The 20,632-nt window shown below is 58.3% G+C and overlaps 2 protein-coding genes across 6 annotated transcripts in view; both read left to right on the top strand.

Annotated features, from left to right (window-relative positions):
* The window catches only part of JAKMIP1 (janus kinase and microtubule interacting protein 1), a 50,584-nt gene extending 35,889 nt beyond the window's left edge, over window positions 1–14,695 (top strand). For 2 of the 5 annotated variants that reach the window (XM_040965831.1, XM_040965832.1), the window contains 9 exons: window positions 633–731; window positions 3,284–3,385; window positions 3,825–3,878; window positions 4,279–4,344; window positions 7,975–8,043; window positions 9,050–9,127; window positions 10,533–10,736; window positions 11,981–12,046; window positions 14,642–14,692. In XM_040965831.1, coding sequence (XP_040821765.1) covers window positions 633–731; window positions 3,284–3,385; window positions 3,825–3,878; window positions 4,279–4,344; window positions 7,975–8,043; window positions 9,050–9,127; window positions 10,533–10,736; window positions 11,981–12,046; window positions 14,642–14,692 — 789 coding nt within the window. Of the gene's footprint in view, window positions 1–632; window positions 836–3,283; window positions 3,386–3,824; window positions 3,879–4,278; window positions 4,345–7,974; window positions 8,044–9,049; window positions 9,140–10,532; window positions 10,737–11,980; window positions 12,047–14,641 lie in introns of those variants that run through there. The other 3 variants (XM_040965830.1, XM_040965829.1, XM_040965833.1) reach the window with 3 other exon arrangements.
* Window positions 14,696–19,391: 4,696 nt separating this feature from the next.
* Window positions 19,392–20,632, top strand: part of CUNH4orf50 (chromosome unknown C4orf50 homolog) — a 29,869-nt gene continuing 28,628 nt past the window's right edge. The window contains exon 1 of the mRNA XM_040966313.1: window positions 19,392–19,666. Within this exon, the coding sequence (XP_040822247.1) occupies window positions 19,392–19,666 (275 nt within the window). The remainder of the gene's footprint in view (window positions 19,667–20,632) is intronic.

Raw genomic sequence — 20,632 nt, forward strand, 5'->3', positions numbered from 1 at the left:
CTCCCGTGGGGCTAGGGAGTGTGAACTTGGCATGTTGCGGAGTGCGAGAGAGATCACCCTGGACCCAAGTATAGGATGTTCGGAGGAGTCTTAGTTGTCCAAGCTTGGTGATAGCAGTTCCTGCCACACTCCTAGAGTCACCGTGCCTTACTGCAGAAGTCGAGTTTTTAAGCTCTCATCCTCCAATCAGAGTGACAGCCACAAAGTACAAACAAGTTTCCCTGTGCAGGAGGCAGGAAGGGAGCTGTGGGAGCCCAAAGTTCTCCTGCAGTTAATTAACCTAATCTAGTAGAGTAGGAGTCAGGAGGGGCCGAGTGCTTGGACTCCAGAGCCAGTTCCACTGTCAGTTGACCTGAATGGTGTGGGAGGCAGTGGGGGCTGGGCACACACAAGGAACCCCTGGGGCTGGTTTCTTGGCTCTGTTAACTTGAATGGTGTGAAAGGAGGTAGGAAGGGCAGGGTGCGGAAATTCTGCGCCCTGTCACTGTCCGCTGTCAATTAACCTGACAAGCGGGTGTGAGCCATCACTGGCTGCACCCCGTCACAGGCCCAGCCTCTGAGCCCGTCCTTGCCGCACCGGCCCTTGCTCCCCACTGTCCCCACCTGCTCACCTGCAGATGTCTTCACCCTAGATCTACAGACTGGAACTGGAGGAGAACCAGCTGAAGAGCGAAATGCAGGACGCCAAGGACCAGAACGAACTGTTAGAGTTCAGAGTGCTAGAGCTGGAAGTAAGGGACTCTCTCTGTTGTAAACTCCCCCACGGAGCAGACATTCTGTTTGAGCCCAAACTGAAATTCCTGTGAAGCCCCCACCGCCCCCCGCATGTGCACGGGGATGGTGTGCTAGTTCCTACTTTCTCCCCCTTTTTTCTTTCTTTTTTTTAAACCTGTATGTTCAGAATAATGTCACTGCCTTAATGTGTTCTCGGAGAAGGAGCGCTCACCGGTCTGTGGACTTGTACCAGAGCTCCTAGTTATCGCCTATGGCTTGTTTTTTGCACTTAATAAAATCATTTGTTTTTGCAATATTTTGCCTTTTTGATTTGTGTTTCATTGCCATGACGACTCTCCTGCATGCAGAGCCGCCGGAACGCCCTGCCACACCCGGACAGACGCACTGGTTGCAGTCAGAGACACAGCCTTTTTAAGTGTTCATGCATGCAACCGATCTCTCACCTTTTGAAACAGCAGGGCCTGACCTGGCAAGCCCGGGGTGGCCTTTAGTCCAAGTTCACTGCCACTCAGGGCCTGTTTTCTGTTTGCCAAGGTAACCCCTCCCCCCACCCCAGGTAAGTAAGGACAGGCTGTAATTTGCATAGGTGCTGGAGAAAACCTATGTGTTGCTTCAGCTCTGTAGGGAGCCAGGGATCACAGCCATGCTGGATTCAAGAGATTCTGACTTGTAATCAGGCTGGAGCTAGCACCCTGACAGGGTCCTGTGTCATCCCAGTCTTTGTCCTGTGGGCGCGTCACCCCTCCCCACCCCCAGCCTGTGCACTGAGTGGGACAGAGTGAGCGACCCTCAGACCCTCACAACCCTAATTTTTTGTTTGATGTTTCCAGCATCGCTTGAGTGAGTGATAGTTTTGATGCGGCCCTGCCCCTCCCCGCTGACCGTGCGTGGCATGTGTACGGCTCCCTCTGTCACAGGGGAGCTCCACTCTCACCCTGCAGTGTCTGTGGCTTCTCCTCCCAGCTTGAGTGAAAGACTGTCTGTGTTCGAACCCACTGTCCGCTCCTTGCACTGGCTGGGCCCACGGCCTGAGCCTTGGCGCCCGTGTCGCTCAGGGCTGGCTTGTGTATGGGCCTCAGCACAGATCCTTGCCGCAGGGAAGGGAGGCTGTCAAGACGTCAGCTGCCTGCCAGGAAGCCTTGCACAGGAACCGCACCAGCCCTGCTTGCCTTGTGGAATTGTCTGGCTCTGCCCTGTCTCACGGGACCTGGGAAGCAGGTCTGGGAAAGCATTGCTTCTAGGGCCGCATTTGTAGGGCTTGACCCTCTAGATCGTTGCTAGCCGAGCCAGGTGGGGGCTTCGTGGCAAGTGATGACATCAGCAGCCCTGGCCTCTCCCGGGAGCAGTGTTAGACTCGCCTGGCACACTCCAGCTCATCTTGGGGTCATTCCTAAAGGTAGAGTTAGAAAGAGGGAGAGCTTCCACCCACTGGTTCACTCCCCAGAGGGCCTGGTGGCTGGGCTGGGATGAAGCCAGGAGCTTGGAATTCCATCAGGGTCTCCCCTGTGGGTGGCAGGGGTCCAGGTACCTGGGCCGTTGTGCGGTGCTTTCCCAAGTGCCTCACTGGGAGCCCAATTGGAAGTGAGAGCCTGGATTCAGACTGGCCCTCTCTAGGAATGTCGGTGTCGCAGGCAGTGGCTTAGCTCACCGTGCCGCAGTGCCAGTCCCTGGCTTGAATTTCTTAGTTGGGTCATGAAGGAAACCTGTTGGTTCCACAGATCTCAGATTCTTCTGAGGTTCTGAGCAAATATAAGCTATTTGACCAACACGGTGATTTGCAAAGGCCTGCTATGCTGACACGCCACACCTCTTTGTGCCTAGTTGAAGGGTTGAAGTTTGTTCTTGGAAGCAGACACATTTGAGACCAACCACTGAGCTGTGTGCGTTGTTCTATTCATGATGACGTGGAAACCCTTCTGGGAAAACGCTGGTTGCTTCCTCTCTCAGTCACGGAGCTCTGACTGTGCGTCCAAGGGAGGCGCAGAGCTCTAATCTTTGGTTGTGCCAGTCTGGGTCCCAGAAATGGTGGGTGGAGACCGACAGGGAGATCCTACCGGGAGGAAGGCAGGGTCAGGGCTGGGCTCCTGGCCTGGCTTCTGTGTATGACATGAAGGCGATGCTGCCGCCTCAAGGTGCAGAGTGTGAGGGTCACTGGGGGGTGTCGATGTGCCCAGCCCCAAATCACACTCCACCACGTCCGTGGCCTCCTCCGCCTGTGGTGATGTAGTGTGGTTGTTTTGATTGAATGCTGTGCCTCTGTGACGTCCCGTGGTATGGCCCTTGCCACAGGCAGCCTTGGGACACCTGCTAACCGTTTCCTCATAGCCGAGTCGATGACAAGTCCCCATGTTCCTGCGGGAGAGCTGCTGCCATGCAGACACGTGGGAAGCTTCTGTTTGCCGGACAAGGAGCTCGTGTCAGCATGCGCACTCGGTAGTCACGCTGTGGCCAGCCGGGATGCCCTGATGGCTGCCGGATAACGTGGGAAAATGGCAAAGTGGTGAAGGCCCGGGTGGAGTTCTGTCCTTAAGCCGAATCTTTTCCTCAGGAGAGAGAGCGGAGGTCGCCAGCCTTTAACCTCCAAATCACCAGCTTCCCTGAGAACAGCAGCAGTGCCCTCCAGCTCTTCTGCCATCAGGAAGGAGTGAAGGTAGCGTGCCTGGGGAGCCTCCGCCAGCTGGCACCACTGCCAAGGGGGACGTGTGTCCTTGTGATTGGGCTGGGATCAACTGCACCCTGTGTCAAAGGTCGGAAGGGCTTGTTTTTCTAAAGGGTCACCCCATGGCGCTCTGTACCCTTGTTCAAAGAGCAGGGTTTTGGGATGGAGCCAGCTTCGTTACCACCCAGCCATGAGAGCTGGTGTGACAAGGGCTCTAGATAATGAATGGACACAAGGCACTTGTTGCAGTGCCTGGCCACAGCTCCAGGGAAGCCTGCTTTGGACCAACCTGTCCAGTAAACAGAATGTGTCCTGGCCCTGGTGGCCGAGAGGAGCGGCGGGGAGGATGATGGGCGAGCACTCAGGGTGTGGCACTGGGAAGTGGCACAGTGAGTCTTTGTGCAAAATGAACACTGAACATTTTTTCCAGGATGTGAATATTTCTGAACTTATGAAGAAGCTAGATATCCTTGGTGATAACGGGGTAACTATGACGGTGCTTCCTGGTTCTGTCTTTCCTCCGACCCGGTGTATCTGTGTGACTTCTGTTTCATTTGTTTGGAGTTCCTCTTTTGTTTCAGAGGTCCTAGAAGTACAATGTAAGCTTTTGTATGGCCGTGTTCCTGGGGGTGGGGGCGGGGTCAGATAGGCCATGAGTGACCAGGGCAGGAGGCGCCTGACCGGAGAGGGATGCTATGTCTCCCTAAACCACTGGCTTGAATGGGCCTCGATTTCTTGGGCTGCATTCCGCACCCCGAGGGGCAGGAGAGGCTGGCTGCCATCCATGGGGAGGACGCCCCTCCAAGAGGAGCCCCAAAAATGGCTCTGAGCCACTTGAGTTTGGGACCTGTGGAAAACGTGCTCGCCCATCTTTTGTGTTTTAGAATTTGAGGAATGAAGAACAGGTTGCAATAATCCAAGCAGGAACCGTTCTTGCCCTGTGTGAAAAGGTTAGAGCTCAGCGGCATTGCTGTGTGCACACCTCGGCCGGCATCCAGCACCATACAACAACCTGTACATTGTCTCACCCGGCAGGGGCGGGCGCGCATGCGTGGGGCCATCTGCGTCGGCACGTGCCTGTGCATGCCTTTGTGTTGGGAGGAGAGAGTCACCCTAGCGCGGTGGAGATGGTGACGGGTCGCAGCAGGAGGTGAAGCTGCCTACAGAAAAAGCCTTACTCTATAGGTTTCCCCCGACACTCATTGTTTTCAAAATTTGGTTGAAATTGTAAATGGACATCTGTTTTTTTCTTAATTCTGTTTATCATCCTGCAAGCTGGCCGGCACCTTTTGCTCTGGCTCTCAGCCTCCCTAGCCCAGGCCAGGTTCTAGAAGGGGAACCTGTGGGCCAAATGATAAGAATGTTCCAGAAAAACTGCACCTGTCGCCCTCTGCACTGGTTCATGCCACTAGTGAGGACTCTGGCAGTCAGAGACAGTGAATGAGGCAGTGTTTTAGTTTCCATTGACTTGGGTGCTAGTTTCATGTGTATGATTTTCTTCTCCTTGTGGCTTCTAAGTGTGTTTGCTTTGAGGCTTTTCCTCTGAGTTCGTCCGTCCGTCCATCCATCCACCCATCCACCCATCCATCCATCCATCCATCCATCCATCACACATGCTTTTGTACAGTTGTGTTTCTCATTGACTCCCCTGGGTGTGTTGCCTATGAAAGACACGGACTTTCTGACCCACTTGCTGAAAACAAAGCCCTTTTTTGCCTTCTGCCTTGCTTTGGGAAGTAGCCCTAACTCCAGATGTATTCCTTTCAAAGGCACGTGAGTTGAGCTTGGTGATGTTCTTCCTTCAGGCACTTGTCCATTCCTCCCCTCCCCAAGTCAAGTTAAGGCACTAAATGTTGCAGGCAGACCTATGGCATAGCCCTGCCCAAGTTCCCCCGGGAGTGGGGCCTGGCTTTCTCCTGCCCCTCTCTCTACCTAGTCCTGCTTGCTTCTGGAGGTGTGCGGTGAGGCTGAGGATGGCTCGCACCTGGCTGGCTGCTGGGCCCAACAGGGGCAGGTCCTTGGTACAGTTACCCAGCCTGACACAGCGCCCCATGTGTCGTGACAGGGACTGCTGGATGAACATGTGGGTTTTCAACATTCATCCGAGCATCCACTGAGAAAGAACATAGAGCCTGGCTCCTTAGGACCCGGCTTCTCTATCAGCCGTACCCCTTACCAATGGCAAGGGGTTCAGCACGCACGTCCCCCAGTTTCCTGGAGCTGGGGTGCTAACAGGGCTAGTGTTGGGATTCGGGACACCACATATCTTACTGGAACATGCCCCGCTTCCTGATGTGGTGAAGGCTCCAGGGCTGCGTGGCTTGAGGGGCCACAGCCGGCAGCAGGTTGCAGGCCACGCTGCCTGCTTCCCCCTCCAAATCCTTCTTGATGGGATTCCCCACACCAAAACTCCTTCCTCCTCCTTGCAGTGGGTATCCTGTTCCGTCTGGAATGTGGCTACCACCCACTAGGCCAGCCCTGCTGGCCCCGGCTGCTGTCCTGCCTTGTGCTGACTGCTGACCCCGAGCCTCCAGGACAGACAGACTTGCCTGGCGCCTTGCACAAATGCTCTAAATGTTAGAGAGTGGGGCTAGTTGCCCTGGGGATTTGAGGGTGCAGGGGGTGGGGCCTGAGGCATGATTCTTGCTTAGGGATTGCAGAGAAGCTCAGCCAGGGGACAGGGACCCTGCAGAGACACTGTCGTGCAACCAGGCCCCAGGGCTCAGCGTTCTCCAAGTCACCCAGGAACTGGCTGGAAAGCAGCACAGCTGTGACTTGCACCAGCACTGACGGGGGATACCAGCGTTGCAGTTGGTGGCTTAACTTGCTACACCACAACACCAGCCCCCATTGTTGAGCCTTCTCCTAATTTCTCTTCTGTTAGTCTGGATGGAAGATCCAGGAGAGAGACTGGGTGGCTGGCTGCCCCTGGGGTGCCTGGGACCACTCTGTCTCTCTGTCCTGGGCAGAAGTGGGTAGGTGGGGCTTGGGTGCCTGCAAGGCTCTGTGTGTGAGTGAATATGAAACTTTGCCCGGTCAGCACCTGGGGGCCAAGTCTCTGGGGTGAGCCTGTGTGGCCACAGCTTTGCCAACTCTTGTTCTTCCTATAGAGCCGCCGCCCCTCACGCCCTCACACCCCCTCCATTCAATAGACCTGCGTGCCAGGCCTTCTGCTTGCAGAGCAGGTGCAGTGGGCCCCAGCATGGAGGCTGGGGCAGGGGAGGGAAGCAAACTGCAGCATCTTCCAGGCGGGCACAGTGACTGGACAGTTGCAAGATGGACACAGGAAGCAGGCTGAGCTTCTAGGAGGGGGCGACAGCTCCCTTGGGGCTGTTGACTTGGGCAGGGCCCAAGCTGAGGCTGGAGCGGGGAGAGGCTGAGGTGGGTGTGCTCCCATAAGTGTAGAGCCCAGTGGAGGGCAGGGGTGTGACCAGGGCTTGGGCTGGCTTGCCTTGTGGCAGGGGGAGAGGGTGTCCTGGCAGGATTACAAGTGGAAGCAGGGAAGGTCCTCTAGCAATTGAGTTGAGGATATGCTGTCTGCAGGCCAGGCCAGGCCAGGGCGGGGACAGGAGGGAGGCAGACCAGAGAGGGACTGAGCTGAGTGCTGGTCTTAGGAGGGAAGAACCAGCTGCATCCCCCTGAGCTGGGAGGCCAGAGAGTCCTGGAGGAGGCTCCTTGAGGCCTCGGAGTGTGCCAGAGGCAGCAAGTGCATGGGGCGCGGACCACAGGGGGCTGCATAAGAGAGAGCAGAGACGTTGAGGGAGGGTGGGATCCCATGCCCCTGGTGGAGGCAGAGCCCCAGGGAAGGGCCAAGGGCACCAAGAGGTCAGGGTGGCTGAGTGTGGCTGAGCGCTGTGGCCAGCTGCGGGAGCCTCAGGGTCCAGGGGCAGGGACAGACAGCAGGGGACAGGGTGGCTGAGTGTGGCTGAGCGCTGTGGCCAGCTGTGGGAGCCTCAGGGTCCAGGGGCAGGGACAGACAGCAGGGGACAGGGTGGTGGAGATGGGGCCCGGGATCTGGCTGCATGGCCACCGAAAGGATGCTCTGTGGCTGGGAGGCAGAGGGCAGCCTTTCCATGTTCTAGAATACGCCTCTGTCCCCTAGTTCCTCCCACAAGCAGGGCCCCATGACACACATCTCCTCCCCCTCCATCTGAAGTGCTGCTGAAAGGGCACACCCAAGCCCTCGGCTGCCTTAGCGCCTACCCAGCCTGTACCCCTCAACCACCTGCCGTTCCGGTGCCTGGCTCTCACCCTGTCTGTGGTGGCCCCTGCTCTCACCTGCTTCCCTGCCTTCGCCCAGCCCAGCCCTGGGCACTGCTGCCTGACCTGCATGCCCACTGTGCTCACCTGGGCCGCTTTAGGAGCTGTTCGCTGTCAACGTACACAGCCTCCCTCCCACGCGGCCCCCACGCAACCACAGCCCCCCGTGCATGTGGATCTCTTACCCCACTCTTACCCCACCCATCCCTAATCCAACGCCTGCCATTGATGAAAAGGAGGCCTCTGTGTGGCTGGGAAGGCTCATGCCCCAGCAAGAACCAGTGCTCATTTGCCCCACCCTCCTGCACCCTGTTTTGTAGTGGTTGAAGCAAATAGAGGGGACTGAGGCGGCCTTGACTCAAAAGATGCTGGACCTGGAGAAGGAGAAGGTAAGATACCCCACTGGGGCTCAGGGGTGCAGGGCGGGAGGAGCTGGAATTTCGCCCCCTAGTGGCCGTTCTCAGTATGCATCATCGGTTCTCATTCACTCACCTAATGCATCCTTTGGGAGCCTCTGTTGGGTCCTGGCTGACAGCTCACACCAGCACAGGCTGAAGGAGGTCGGGACACTCAGCTGGGCCACAGGGCTGATGGACCCTGACTTTCTCCTCAGTGGCCTGGGCCTTGCTGGGCTGTGGGGAGGAGACTCCCACAGTACTCCTGGTCATCCTAACCGCCAACAACAGTGAGTGTCACCAGGAAGAAGGGTGCCCACCTAAGCTGGGAGCTCCTGGCCATGGTGTACCTGTGCTGCGATAAGCCGTGGGGTCCATCCAGGGAGGTGGAGGCAAGAGGAAGCCTCAGGGCAGGAGGAGGGTCACATGAGAGGATTAGAAGCAGTCCTTCTGCCTGCTGGGGTTGGCGATAAGGATGGCTTAGGCCCCAGTGTGCTGGCAGGTATCCTGGAGCTGCCTGTGTGTGATCTGTGGTGATGGCCTGATGCAGCACCGTGCATGGTCTCTGCAAATGGCTCCCCTTGGAGGCCACCGGCATCTACCCCAGCTTTGTCCAGGCTTGGCACCTTGGCTCCCCGGAGGTGGTTTAGTCACCAGTTGGCTGGTTTGTGGGGGACCCATCGGAAGGTGGGAGGCCATTGGGCAGAAGGAAGTGTCAGGGCCAACAGCCTGGCCAGGGCAACCAGGGAAGGGCCCTGCGATTTGGACCTGGGACTGTCTCTCTCTGTGGCACGGCCGGGCACTCAACAAGTCCAGAGAGCCCCTGACCCGGCTTCACCTGGGCAGTCACACGGGGCAGCCATTGGAAGAGCTCATGCTGTAGGGCATGCTGGGACAACCAAGGCCCTCGTCCTGAATCAGCGAGACCGGTCCTCTAGTGATGCCATCACCGATTCTCCATCTCACTGTCCCTCCCCAACGGCCCCTCCCTGTCTTCTAGGACCTGTTCAGCAGGCAGAAGGGCTACCTGGAGGAGGAGCTGGACTATAGGAAGCAAGCCCTTGACCAGGCTTACCTGGTAGGACCAGAAGTGGGTTTGATTGACACTTTGGTTCTTTCGGGTCCACGCTAGAGGCTGGTGCTCCCACTGAGGCAGAGACCGTGGGTTGAGTGGCCCCTGGCTCATTGTTTTTGGAATGGCCATACATGTGGCCACTTGTTCCAAGTCCACTGGAACCTCATGGGGGTGCTGCGTGGGGGAGAATTTAGAGTCTGGCGCCATTCCTTGCAGGAAGACAAGGTCTTGGGTAGGTCTTCGCCCAGATCCTTTGCTGTTAAAAATCATTGTTCTGGGGTGAGCATCTGGGGAGCAGTTAGGCTGCTGCTGGTACACCTGCATTCCACGTTGGAGTGCTTGGTTCCCATCCCAGATTCTCCACCTGTGATCCAGCTTCCTGCTAATGTGCCCTCCGCTGAGGGGGGGCAGCAGGTGCCAGGTCAAGGACTTGGGTCCCTGCCTTCCACTTGAGACTTGGACAGAGTTCTGGGCTCATGGCTTCAGCCTGGCCTGGCCCCAGGTGTTGCAAACATTTAGGGAGTAAGCAAGTTGGTGGAAGATCTGTCTGCTGTTCAAATGAAATGTAAATAAATGCTTTAAGGAATTATTTGTGTTTGCACACAAGAGGCGCGGAGGCTGTAACTAAGGTCTACCCTCCAAGCCTGGTTTCCTGAGAGCAGCAGGACGGAGAGCAGACAGCTGGGCTCAGTGCAGGTGGATGCCTCGTGGAGGCTCTCGGCCTCCCCGGGGCCTTGGGTGCCCCTGCAGAAGCTGCAGGGCAGGGAGAGGCTGAGTGGGTGCTGGCTTCTCCAGCCTTCGCTCTCCGTGTTCCACACTGTCATGTTCCCGTTTGTCCTTGCCCCTTGGATCTCCTGGGTCTTCCCTCCCCATTTTCCAGGTGTGGTCCTTCTGTGGATGTCTACCTACAAAGGCCATGGGGCATGGGGCTCCCCACAGTGCCTCCTGCCAGGGATGAATGTGTGGGAACCCCAGACTATTTGCAAAGCAGAGGCCACATAGTGAAGTCTTGGTCTGCTAAAGGCCAGGCGAAGACTCCCATGATGGAGGTGGTTTGCAAAGGTCCCTGTCCCTTTCTTCAAGGGATACCCGGAGGGCTGGCTTTGCCTGTAACGTACTTGGAAAGCCTCCAGCTTTGGGGTTGCCCAATGGAGAGGGGTTGAGCTGGCTCTGGCTAGAAGCCAGGGGTCAATGACCAACTCCTGGTGGCTTCTCCTGGGGTCACTGTGACTTCTTGCCCTTGATCCCTGGTGGGCAGCGGAGGCATGGCTCGTGGCCCTGCCACCCACTTGCTTCCTGTGGGTGTAGCTGACCCCCCCGTCGGCCCCTGCATGCACCCTTCCCCTGCAGTGCCTGTCCATCTGCCCCGGGTGATGCTCAGCTGTCAGTGTCATCTTGGGCTATGCAGAAAATCCAGGACCTAGAGGCCACGCTCTACACGGCACTGCAGCAGGAGCCGGGCCGCAGGGCCAGTGAGGCGCTGAGCCCCGGACAGCGGGAGGACCTGCAGGCGGCCGTGGAGAAGGTACGCAGGCAGATCCTGCGGCAGAGCCGCGAGTTTGACAGCCAGATCCTGCGGGAGCGCATGGAGCTGCTGCAGCAGGCCCAGCAGGTGAGGCGGGCATGTGACTCCTGGGGACATACACTGGGGTCAGGATGATGGTCAGGCTGGTTTCTGGGATGCACTGGGCATGCAGATGCCATTGTAACTCAGCAGGTGCATTCTCTCCGCTGTGATGGGACTTGGCAGGTCCACCTGGGCACTATAGCTAAGCCTTCATGCTTAGCCCACATTGCGGCTGGCTTGCACATGAACCAGTTCTTCCCGGCCCCTCTCTCTCCAGCTCCCTGCCCCGTGGCATGGGTCAGCTGTTGGTCACCATATTTAGGGACGAGAATTGGCTGGGGATGGGACCTGGGCGCTGGACTTGTGGGTTCCTCTGGAAGCCTCAGTGTACTCCAAGATCCCATGCTTTGTGGGATTTTCATGTGTTGCCTGGCATGGAGAGGGGCAGGTCCTGACACTCCTGACAATGTGCAACGGAAGAGGACGGCAGCGGTTGCTTTATATCTTGGGGGATGGGCCGGTCTGGCCTGCAGGACACACAAGGCCTACAATGCCCCCGGTCGGCAGCTGCAGGTGGGACTGGCGAGTCGGCACATTTGTCGCAGGCTGATGTTTAAGTTGATGGTCCTGCATGGCCTGCCAATGATGTCGCAGGCCATGCAGGACCATGATGGAAGGGAGTGGAAGCTGGGTGTGGCTAAGCCCACTGAACAGAGTCCACAGGAGAAGGGTGGTTCGGCAGGCGCAGGACCCAGGGCTGACCAACTGCCCTGCATTGCTAGAGTTCTTACTCCCCAGCGAAGCGGGTGGAGGTCACCTAGTGCAGCAGGGGTGGTGTGGACACTGCAGATTGCAGGCTCCTGCCCTTCCCCCACCCCCAGCTCCCTGGCTAATTAATGTCGGATGAATGTGTGATTGGAGCCACCTAAAATCCAAGACCTGAATCAGTCTACCCACGTGCCTGTGTGTTTCCATCTGCTCTGGCCAGTGGCATTCTAAAATATCTCATCTTTAGGATATTTCACCTTTCTAGTTCCATGAACTTCAAGAACAGGCAAAGCTCATCTTAGCGGTAGAAGCAGAACCGGGAGCCTGGGGTTAGGGGACCTCGAGGGGCTGTCCAAGAGCTGTCCAGGTGGGCAGGGTCCGGCGAGCCATCAAGCTGCCTTGGACCATGTGCTAGGACTGGGACATGTGGCTGCCTCTGCAGCCCTCAGTAAAAGCCCAGCATGAAACTTTGATCATGGGCACCTGTCTGCTTGGCTGACATGTGGCTTGATGTGTTTCAGAGGATCCGAGAACTGGAGGACAAACTTGAGCTTCAGAGGCGGCACCTGAAAGAGCTGGAAGAGAAGGTATCTGCCCGCTGGGTGCCGGGCGCTGCCCGCTGGGTGCTGGCCATGTGGGGCTGGCTTCTGCGTCCTGTCCGTGAGGCCTTAGTGCAAGGGTTTCCCTGCCAGGGCTGAGGTCCAGAGAAGTGGGTCCGTCTCCATAGACTCAGCACCTGACTTGAATAGTTTCTGCTAAAGGTTCCTTCTTACAGGTTCTACAATGCAGGCATGTAAGCGTGTTTGTGCGCACATGGACATGTGTGTACCTGTGTGAGCTGTGACATGTATGCATGTGAGCATGCGTGAGAGGTGTGCACATGTGTCTCTGTGTGTCGGAGGACTACATGTGAGCATGCGCGAGAGGTGTGCACACATGTGTGTTTCCGTGTGTCGGAGGACAACATGTGAACATATGTGAGCGGTGTGCACACATGTGTATGTGTGTGTCTCTGTTGGAGGGCTACATGTGAACATGTGTGAGAGGTGTGCACACATGTGTGTCTCTGTCGGAGGACTACATGTGTGAGAGGTGTGCACATGTGTATGGTATTGTGCATGTATGAGAAAGACTGTGTGCACATGGGACGTGTGTGCCTACGTGTGTGGGTCTTGTTCCACCAACGCCCTCCCCCACTCCCATGCTGCCACCCTCCAGGAAGCTCAAGGTGCCTTTATCAGAGGATGAGTCCAGGGAGGCCGGGCCGTCTCCCGAGCACCCTGTCAGTGAAGTGACCCTGGGAGGGTCCGGAAGGTGCAGTTTCTGCCCCCCTCCACTGCCCACCCATCTCTTAGCTGCTTCTTAGCCTGTCCCCACAGCCCCAGCTCTCTGCAGGCAGGACCATTGTACGGGTGAGCAGGGATAGGACCTGTGTCCACACTGCACAGCTGCGAGGGGGCAGCAGGGGACTCCTGGGCTCGCTCGGGCCTTTGCACCTCTGAGTTTGTTCCTGTTTTCATTGAGGCTGAGAGGCACTGTGTCAGGGTTCACATCTCAGACATGAGGCTCAGGGTGGCTGCCCACCTGTCTGGGGTCCGCTGGCCAGTGGACCCAGCGGGCAGCCCCGTGGGGGTCTCCAGGTGTGATGAGAAGCAGGCCAGGGAACAAAATGGGGGGACACTTGTGGGTTCTGAGTCTGGGGCTGTTCTTGTGGGAGAGAGGGAGTCACCAGAAAGCACTAGAAGGCAGATTTCAGGGCTTCCCAGAGATGGGTGACCGTCGCTGCCCTTGAGGGGATCAGCATGAGACGGAAAGCGAGAGCAAGTGAGAGGCGCATGAGACCAAGCGAGGGAAAACGGAGGTCCCAAGGAACCGAGCCGCCCGTGTGCCTGCAGCTTCGGGGCTCTGCGGCCTGGACAACCAGGCCTGGGGGCAGTAGGGGGCTCTGCCTGAGGCCCCCCCCAGCAACCTCCCAGCGCCGGTGCAGACCACAGGCTGCCTCACTTTACAAAGTGCCGGGCAAGCAAGGCAACTTTGCAGGCAGACCCAGGGGCTGGGTGAGCCCTAAGGTCTTGGGGTGGGGGTCTTCCCTACCCAGGCCTTTTTCTACCTGGGCCTGGCCTGTGCCTGCCCCTCTCCTGGAGTGCCTGTGAGGCCGGTGTTAGGTGGAGGTGCTGAGAGTTCTCGGCCCTAGGCCCAGACCAGGCGGGTGGGTTCTGCCCGCGTTCCATCTCCCTGGTGGCCGTGTGACTTCCGTCTGGTCGCAGAGCAAGCAGGGCCAGACCTCGGCCGCAGCTGCTGCTGATGATTGGCAGGTTCCATGTTGGCAGGTTGGAGACACACATGCTGATGCTGGCTGTGTCCTTGAGGGGAGAGCCTGTGTGGAGCTTTGGTCCACCTTCCTGGCTCTTCCCAGCTCAGTGTGTGTGGAGGGGAGGCCTTGACTCCCCCTGCCTCCCTGGCCTAGACTGGAGCCCAAGGCTACTGTAAGGAGCCAAGGGCTGGCTGGGGCGGACTTGGGTGAGGGTGTGAGTAGGTACCTGCCCATCAGCAGAAACGACTGGTGGCCGCTGGACAGGCTACGATGGAGCGGGAGGGGCTGCAGCCAGCACAGTGCACAGTGGCTGCGAGCTTCTCCTTGCTGCAGTCATGGTTGCTGTGTCACAGGCAACAGCTTAACATGCTGTGCCACAGTCCCCAGCACATGCAACCCTTTGCCCTCTCGACCCCGAATTCAACCAAGGACAATCCTGGAGTGGGGGAAAGCTCGTGAGTGTGTGGGGGCCTGTGGCCTTTTTCTTGCTTGTTGTTGGCTGTTAGAACACAAGGCAGGGCCTGTGTTGGCCGCAGGACTGGCTAACAAAGAATCTTTAGGGCCTTGGCCGTCTGGACTTGAGTGTCCGATGCACCAGTCTGCACTGGGCAGCCAGGGAGACCGGGCCCTGTGGAGTCGTGACCACGGCAGTCCTTCCCGGTCGGGGGTGTCCAGGCGTGGGGCCCTGGAGAGGGTGTCCTGAAGCCCCGCTCCCTCCATCCCTCTCTGAGCCCTGCCCTGTCGAATCGCGCGTCCTCGTGAAATGCTGTCACCAAGTTCCCTGCCTCGCAGCTCACCTCTTCTTCTTCTTCTTCTTTTTTTTTTTTTTTGTCTTTTCTTCTCGTTTTCGTTTGGTCTTATTTTATAGTTTCTGTTCCTGTTTCTGTTTTTCTCGCTAGCCTTCATTCTGTGGCCTTGACGATGCCCGCCAGCTGGGAACGCAGGTTGGTACTCTCATCTTGGCCCTGGGAAAGCCAAGGAATGACCAGACAGGAGCCACTCGGCCCTCTCGGGATCCTGCTGGCCCTAAGGGTTGAAGCTCCTGGTGCTGGGCTCACACTGCTGCCCAGGGGATTCCTGCAAGTCCCACCCCTGGGGCAGGTCCTGGTGGGCAAGGTGACTAGACCCCAGAATCCTGGCCTCCTGCCTGTTCCCACCAAGGGGCTTCAGTGGGTCCTCACAGGTCATTGCCGGCACTCGCTGAGGGCCATGCAAGGTGCAGAATCCTGGGCAGTGGGCACCCTGGACTGGCAGTCTGCAGGGGATAGGGGGTGGGCAACCCCGTGTGAGGCCAGACCACAGCCTGTGTGCAGAGAGCTAAGGGAACTCACCCCTATGCCCAGGCTTAGCTTCAAAGGGTGTCTGTCCTCAGAAACTTCTGGAATGAAGCCGTCAGAACAGCTGATCTCGGTGTGACGCTGGGGCCCTGGCGTCCCCATCACCTGCTGTCACCTGAGTCTCTCTGTTCTCCCTGTGCAAATGCCCAGGTCAGGGTTAGGGTCCTGGACATCCTTGGGCTGAGCGCTGAAGCCAGGGCCGGAGGTCCTCAGGCATCCTCGAGGCCGGCGCCTGCCCAGGAGGGTTCTATTCTGGAACCTTCTGTACCGCAGGGCTGGGCAGAGACTTAGCCTATAGCAGGTCTTTATTCAGTGTTTGGGGAACGGATGCTGGGGTGGTCTCAGGTCTCAGAGGACAAATTAGGTCCTAACTACTTCCCTTCTGCTCAGACCTAAGGGTCCCCTGGTGTGGGGACCTGGGGTCAAGATGACCTGGGACTGCTGCCCCTGTGCCTCAGGTCAGCCGGGGTGCGGTTCAGGACAATTCTGTGGAGGGTGGAGGGCACGTGATCCAGGGGTTCCTCCAGCTACTGTAACCTGTGTGTGTGTGAGAGAGATCTCAGGCTATTTGTTTATCTTATAGGACAAAAGAAGAATTTATGGAACACTCTGAGAACCCCCACCCCCTCTCCTCCTCGAAACCAAAATCCAGCAGCAAGTGCAGACTTGTTCCAAGTCCACAAGCCGCCGGAGAATCCACGCCCACCTGACAACAGCTTTTGGGGGAAACCTGCTGGGGGCTGGGTGTGGCGGGCCCGAACTCTGAGCACCCCAAAGGGGTCGGGGTGTGTTTGTGTGCAGGGGGGTTATGGCCCAGGGGTGGCGCCTTCCGGAACCTGAGTGACAGGAAACGTAAGTGCAATTACCAGAAACCAAGGATCAGAGAGCTGCCTCCCTGGCCAGGGACCGACCCGGGACCTTGTCCCCTCCACAACGCCTGTCTCCCGGTGCCCACCAGGACTTTTCCTGAGCTGGCTCTCTGTCCACCTGCAGCCTGCAGGTATCCTTGTGACTGAAGCCCAGCTCAAGCCCCGTTGGTCCAACCTGGACATCTCAGAAGCAGCAGAATGGAGAACCCACATGGACCTGGCTCACGTCTTGCTTGTCACCTGTAAGGGGATGCTGGAGAAGAAACACTGGATGGGAAGTGGCCGGCACTGCTGGAGCCACTGGGGCTCCTGGTGCGGCTGGAAGCCAGCCCCTGAATCCACTGGGAGGCTTGTGGGTGCTGGGGGCCTCCCGCCAAGGTGCAGGGGGTCGGTCAGGCTTTGGCTGGTGAACTTTAAGTCCCAAGGAGACCCCGGGGAGGAGAAGTTGCTATTGGCTGATGGACGTCCTTGCTGGCCTGTCACCACAGATTGGGAGTGGGATTCCACAGAAGGTGACGCCTGCTGTTGCTGCATCCGCAACATGGGGAAGGGAAGATTCCAGAAAGACGTGGGGAAAGAAGCACTGACCAAGAGGACAGACGGGGCCGCTGCCGGCCGAGGGCAGTGCCGCCCTCCATTTTTCTGGTGCAGAAGGAGCTGATCCTGCACTTTCTGATGAGTACAAATTTGGAGACAATAAACGAAGAAATTCGAGCCGTGGAGGAGAGCTGGGGGCAGGGAAGGGGACCCCACAGAAGAACGGATCCCAGTGTGCCCACCAGGTGGGAGGCCTGGGCAGAGACCACCATCCAGCCAGCCAAGAATGACCCCTTCTGGTTTTAGAATCCAAATGCTTCACCCCAAATTGTGCTGCCCCAGCCCTAGGGACCACCCAACAGCTGGTGGCCAAGTCTCCATGCACTGAAGTGCTTGCCTGGAGAACAGACCCTGGGACAGTGTGCCTCTCCCATCTGCTCAGTGCGCGTACACACGGACACACACATGCACACACACACACAAACACCCTGGACACCCTGGCTTGGAAGTCCGACCGTGTATAGTCACTCGCAGCCTGGTTACCTCCCTGCTGTGACAGCCGGGATGGTGCCTGCAGCTCTGGGTAACCAGAATCACAGGCCCGAAGCCTCGCCTCCTGAAGCGTCTGCTGGGAGCACCAGGGCAGGAGCCCTCTGCAAGCCCTAAGAGCCCAAGGCTGCTGGCAGGAGAGGCGGCACGAATTGTCTGCAGAAGCATCCGCACAGCCCATCGGGGGTGGGGAGAGCAGGACCATTCTCTCTGGCACAGGTGTAAGGGGACAAGGTCCCCCAACAAGCACAGGAGGGACCCTGCTGGCACTTCCTGCTGGTAGCCAGCCTTGTTGTAACTGCCCGTTGCCTGGGAGCCTTGGTGCCATGATGGCCAAGGTCACACTCAGTTCCTCCACAGCGCCCAGTGCACAGGTGAGCAGCGCCCCGCACCCCACCCTCTGGGGCTGTGGTTGTGGCTCAGGGGTGGGCCGTGGCTTCCTGGGCAGCAGGAAACAAAGTCGGGGCGAGCCGGGCCTGTCATCACGAGGCCCACATTACCAGAAGACATTGAGTGCCGTGTGTGGGCCTGGCTCAGCTGGGTGCCTTCCTCTGTGCACCTTCCTCTCCTACGGAACAGAGCAAGCTCCGGTCTTAATGGCAGGAGGAAACTCAGCCACGTGGAGTCGGGCACCTGCCACTGAGGCCACCTCCTCTGGCCGGGATGGGAGCTGAGTGCTCAGGTTTCACCAGCAAAAGGCTTGTTTAGCTTCTAGAAGGGTTTGCTGTCAGCCCTCTGTAACCATAGACTCCCCCTCTATAGGGGAGAAGATGCTGTGTCTGGAACAGGTGCAGGCCTTTCAAACTCTGCTTATTTGAGAGGCAGAACGAGACAGGGAGTGCTAGTTCCCTCCCCACATGCGCCTGGCTGAAGTCAGCAGCCCAGACTCCACCTGGGTCTCCCACTCGGGTGGGAGAAACCCCACATCTGTAGAGCTTCACCTGCTGCCTCCCAGGGTGTGTGCGTGCAATGGGTGGATGGGGAACGAAGTGGGACTGCTACGGCATATGGGCGTCTCCGGTGGCGGCGGTGGAACCCCCTGCACCACTCTGCCGGCCCCTCCGCTTTGTCTTGGCGTGATTTCCTGAGCAGCACAGCGCATGCGCCAGCGTCTGTGCAGCCCGCGCCTCGTGAAAGGTATCCTGGAGTACCATGGAGGTGACCGGGCTACAAGTGACTCCATACCTGGAGGAGACCTGAAGCCTGGGGGAGAGGCCGAGTGCAGACACAGCCTATGACAGAAGGCACTGGAGCATGTGTGGGCTTGGGTGCCTGGGGGGAAGGGCCTGGGACCACCCCCACCCGCCCCCGACACTGGGGCCGACTGCTCAGGGCTGAGGCAGGAACTTCACAGCTTCCTTCCAATGCTCCCAGCTTCACCAAGGTGCTGTGAGCACCCATTTCCAGCTCGTGCCCGTCTGTATGTCGCTCCGCCCTGGCCCGCCTGTGGCACCTGTCCTCTCCATGCCTCCTGGTCTGGCTGGCCCTGGGGTCACCCCGCTGTCCAGCGGACAGACACTGAAGCCTTTGAGACCTGCATGGATATGGTCTGCACCTTCGGGAGCCCCAGTTCCCCTTCCCTGTGCCCACTGGCTCAGTCCCTCTGTTCCTGTCACCTGCCATGCTCCTGCCCCAGTAGGTCCACGCCCACAGGTGCCCATCTGAAAGTCCTTTCTCCTGGGATTTCCGAGCCTCAGCCTCTTCTGGGCTTCAGGCTCCATAATTCCAGGTCACACTCAGAAATGTGTCCTGACTGTGCAGGACCCTTCCACCTGCTCAAGTGTCAGCCTTACCATCTGTGAAATGGACCCATAAATGCTCCCTTCTTAGGACCCTGGGGAGAATCAGAATCAGTCAGGCATGGGAGGACCCTGGGGCACAAGTGGTGCCCCAGGCAGCTTCACTTCCCAGGCCTTTCGTCTAGGCCCGAGTCCTCCATGAGCAGGGTCTGGGCTCAAGGAAGTTTGGGACACAGCTCACTGCAGGGAGGACACCCAGGCAGCTTTAACTGCAGAGGATGGCAACATTCTGGTTGCCTCTCCCGGAGCCCTTCCTCCTTGTCTGCCTCATGGGGCATTTAATTCCAAGTGGGATTTCTGTCTTCTTGCTGCAGGGAGCCTGGGCAGGCCGGCCTGCAAGACGAGAGGCGTTCATGCATATTGCATGGCCTTCGTGCGAGGGACACCGAGGCACTGCTCATGAATAATCCACCAGCCCCGAGCCTCCTCGGAGGATTTTTCTGTGTTTTCCTGTGGCCACCTCCACATCTCCGGTCCATGCTGTAAATTCACTTCATCAGAGCTGCGCCCCACACGATACCTGCGGGATGGAGCCAGCCACGGCCAGAGGTCCGACTGAGAAGAGCTTCAGCTACGTGGTCCAGACGCCCAGTGGTGAGGGCTTTGACACAGTCACTGTGAAGGTCCACACACACTGGGTGTTCCAGGACGCGGAGGGCACTGGCGAGGGGCAAGGTTGCCTTTCAGAGACAGCAGCTGGTTGCCCCGACATGGCCGTGCCTGAGGAGCAGTCCTCCGAGCAGAAGCCGTGGGCAGCTGGGGACACAGACATGGATGAGTTGGAGTCTGTGCTGAGGAGCAGGTAATTGTACTGCCAGAACTCTGTGTGTGCACCTGCACAGCCTGGTGTGCTGTGATCGTGGGAGCTGGCAAATCCAGGTGGACATAGATGCCGCTGCTGACACCCTGGTCCTTCCTGCTCGGCTCCCGTGGGCCCGGCCCCTGAGCTTTCCCAGGCTTCTTTGTTCTCTGCTTCACCAGGGTCTAGTCGTGGGAAGCCTGACAGGGAGGGAGGGGCTGGAACCCTGGTCTCCTCTGCTCTGACTGTAGCATCCCCTGGGGCTCGACACCTGCTGGTGGCCTTGACCCTGGCTCCTCCGGCTCCTGCACATAAGTGCCTTTCAAGTGGCTTACCCAGGCTGTGGAGACACACCTGAGATCTTGGAGCGTGGCTGTGATCGCTGGAGCACGCCTTCTATGTTTGCTGATCTCTGTGGGGTTTCCTTGATGCTGCAGCTGGCAGGGTCCCAGGGTTGGACACAGGATCCAGTTCATTTCTCCAAACCCACGCTTTCTCCTGGAGAGGAGGCGAGACCTTCCATCAGCTCTACCCTGAGCACTCCCTATGTCTCCGTGTGGCCACCCCTCTGCCTGAGAGCCCCTTCTTAGAAGGATGTAGTCCCCTGCGGTCAGGGCCCTGCTTGGCCACCTGCTGCGGTCCTGGCTTAGGCCTGCAGGTGGGGGTTTGGGAGAGATCAGCCCTGCTAGTGACTGAGCCCTGGATGTTGAACGCTTGAGGCAGGAACAGCTGGGCAATGTGCACCTGTTGGCACAGTTAACTCTTCCTCCAGAGACTGACCAGGCCAACCAGGTCCCGGGGCGGTGGGGTGGGGTGCCCCTCCACTGGGAGAGCCATGGAGGCGGCCAGGAGGGGGCCTCTGTGCTGGGCTCCCCTGAGGTTGTTCTTGACCATGTTGAGCTACTGTCTTTGCTGATGGGAGCCCCAGCCTGCAGGACAGGGGTGCGTGGGGGCAGAGGTGTGTGTAAC

Source organism: Ochotona curzoniae, unplaced genomic scaffold (assembly GCF_017591425.1).
Source record: "Ochotona curzoniae isolate NIBS_2020 unplaced genomic scaffold, NIBS_Ocur_1.0 scaffold_4505, whole genome shotgun sequence".
Taxonomy (NCBI): Eukaryota; Metazoa; Chordata; class Mammalia; order Lagomorpha; family Ochotonidae; genus Ochotona; species Ochotona curzoniae.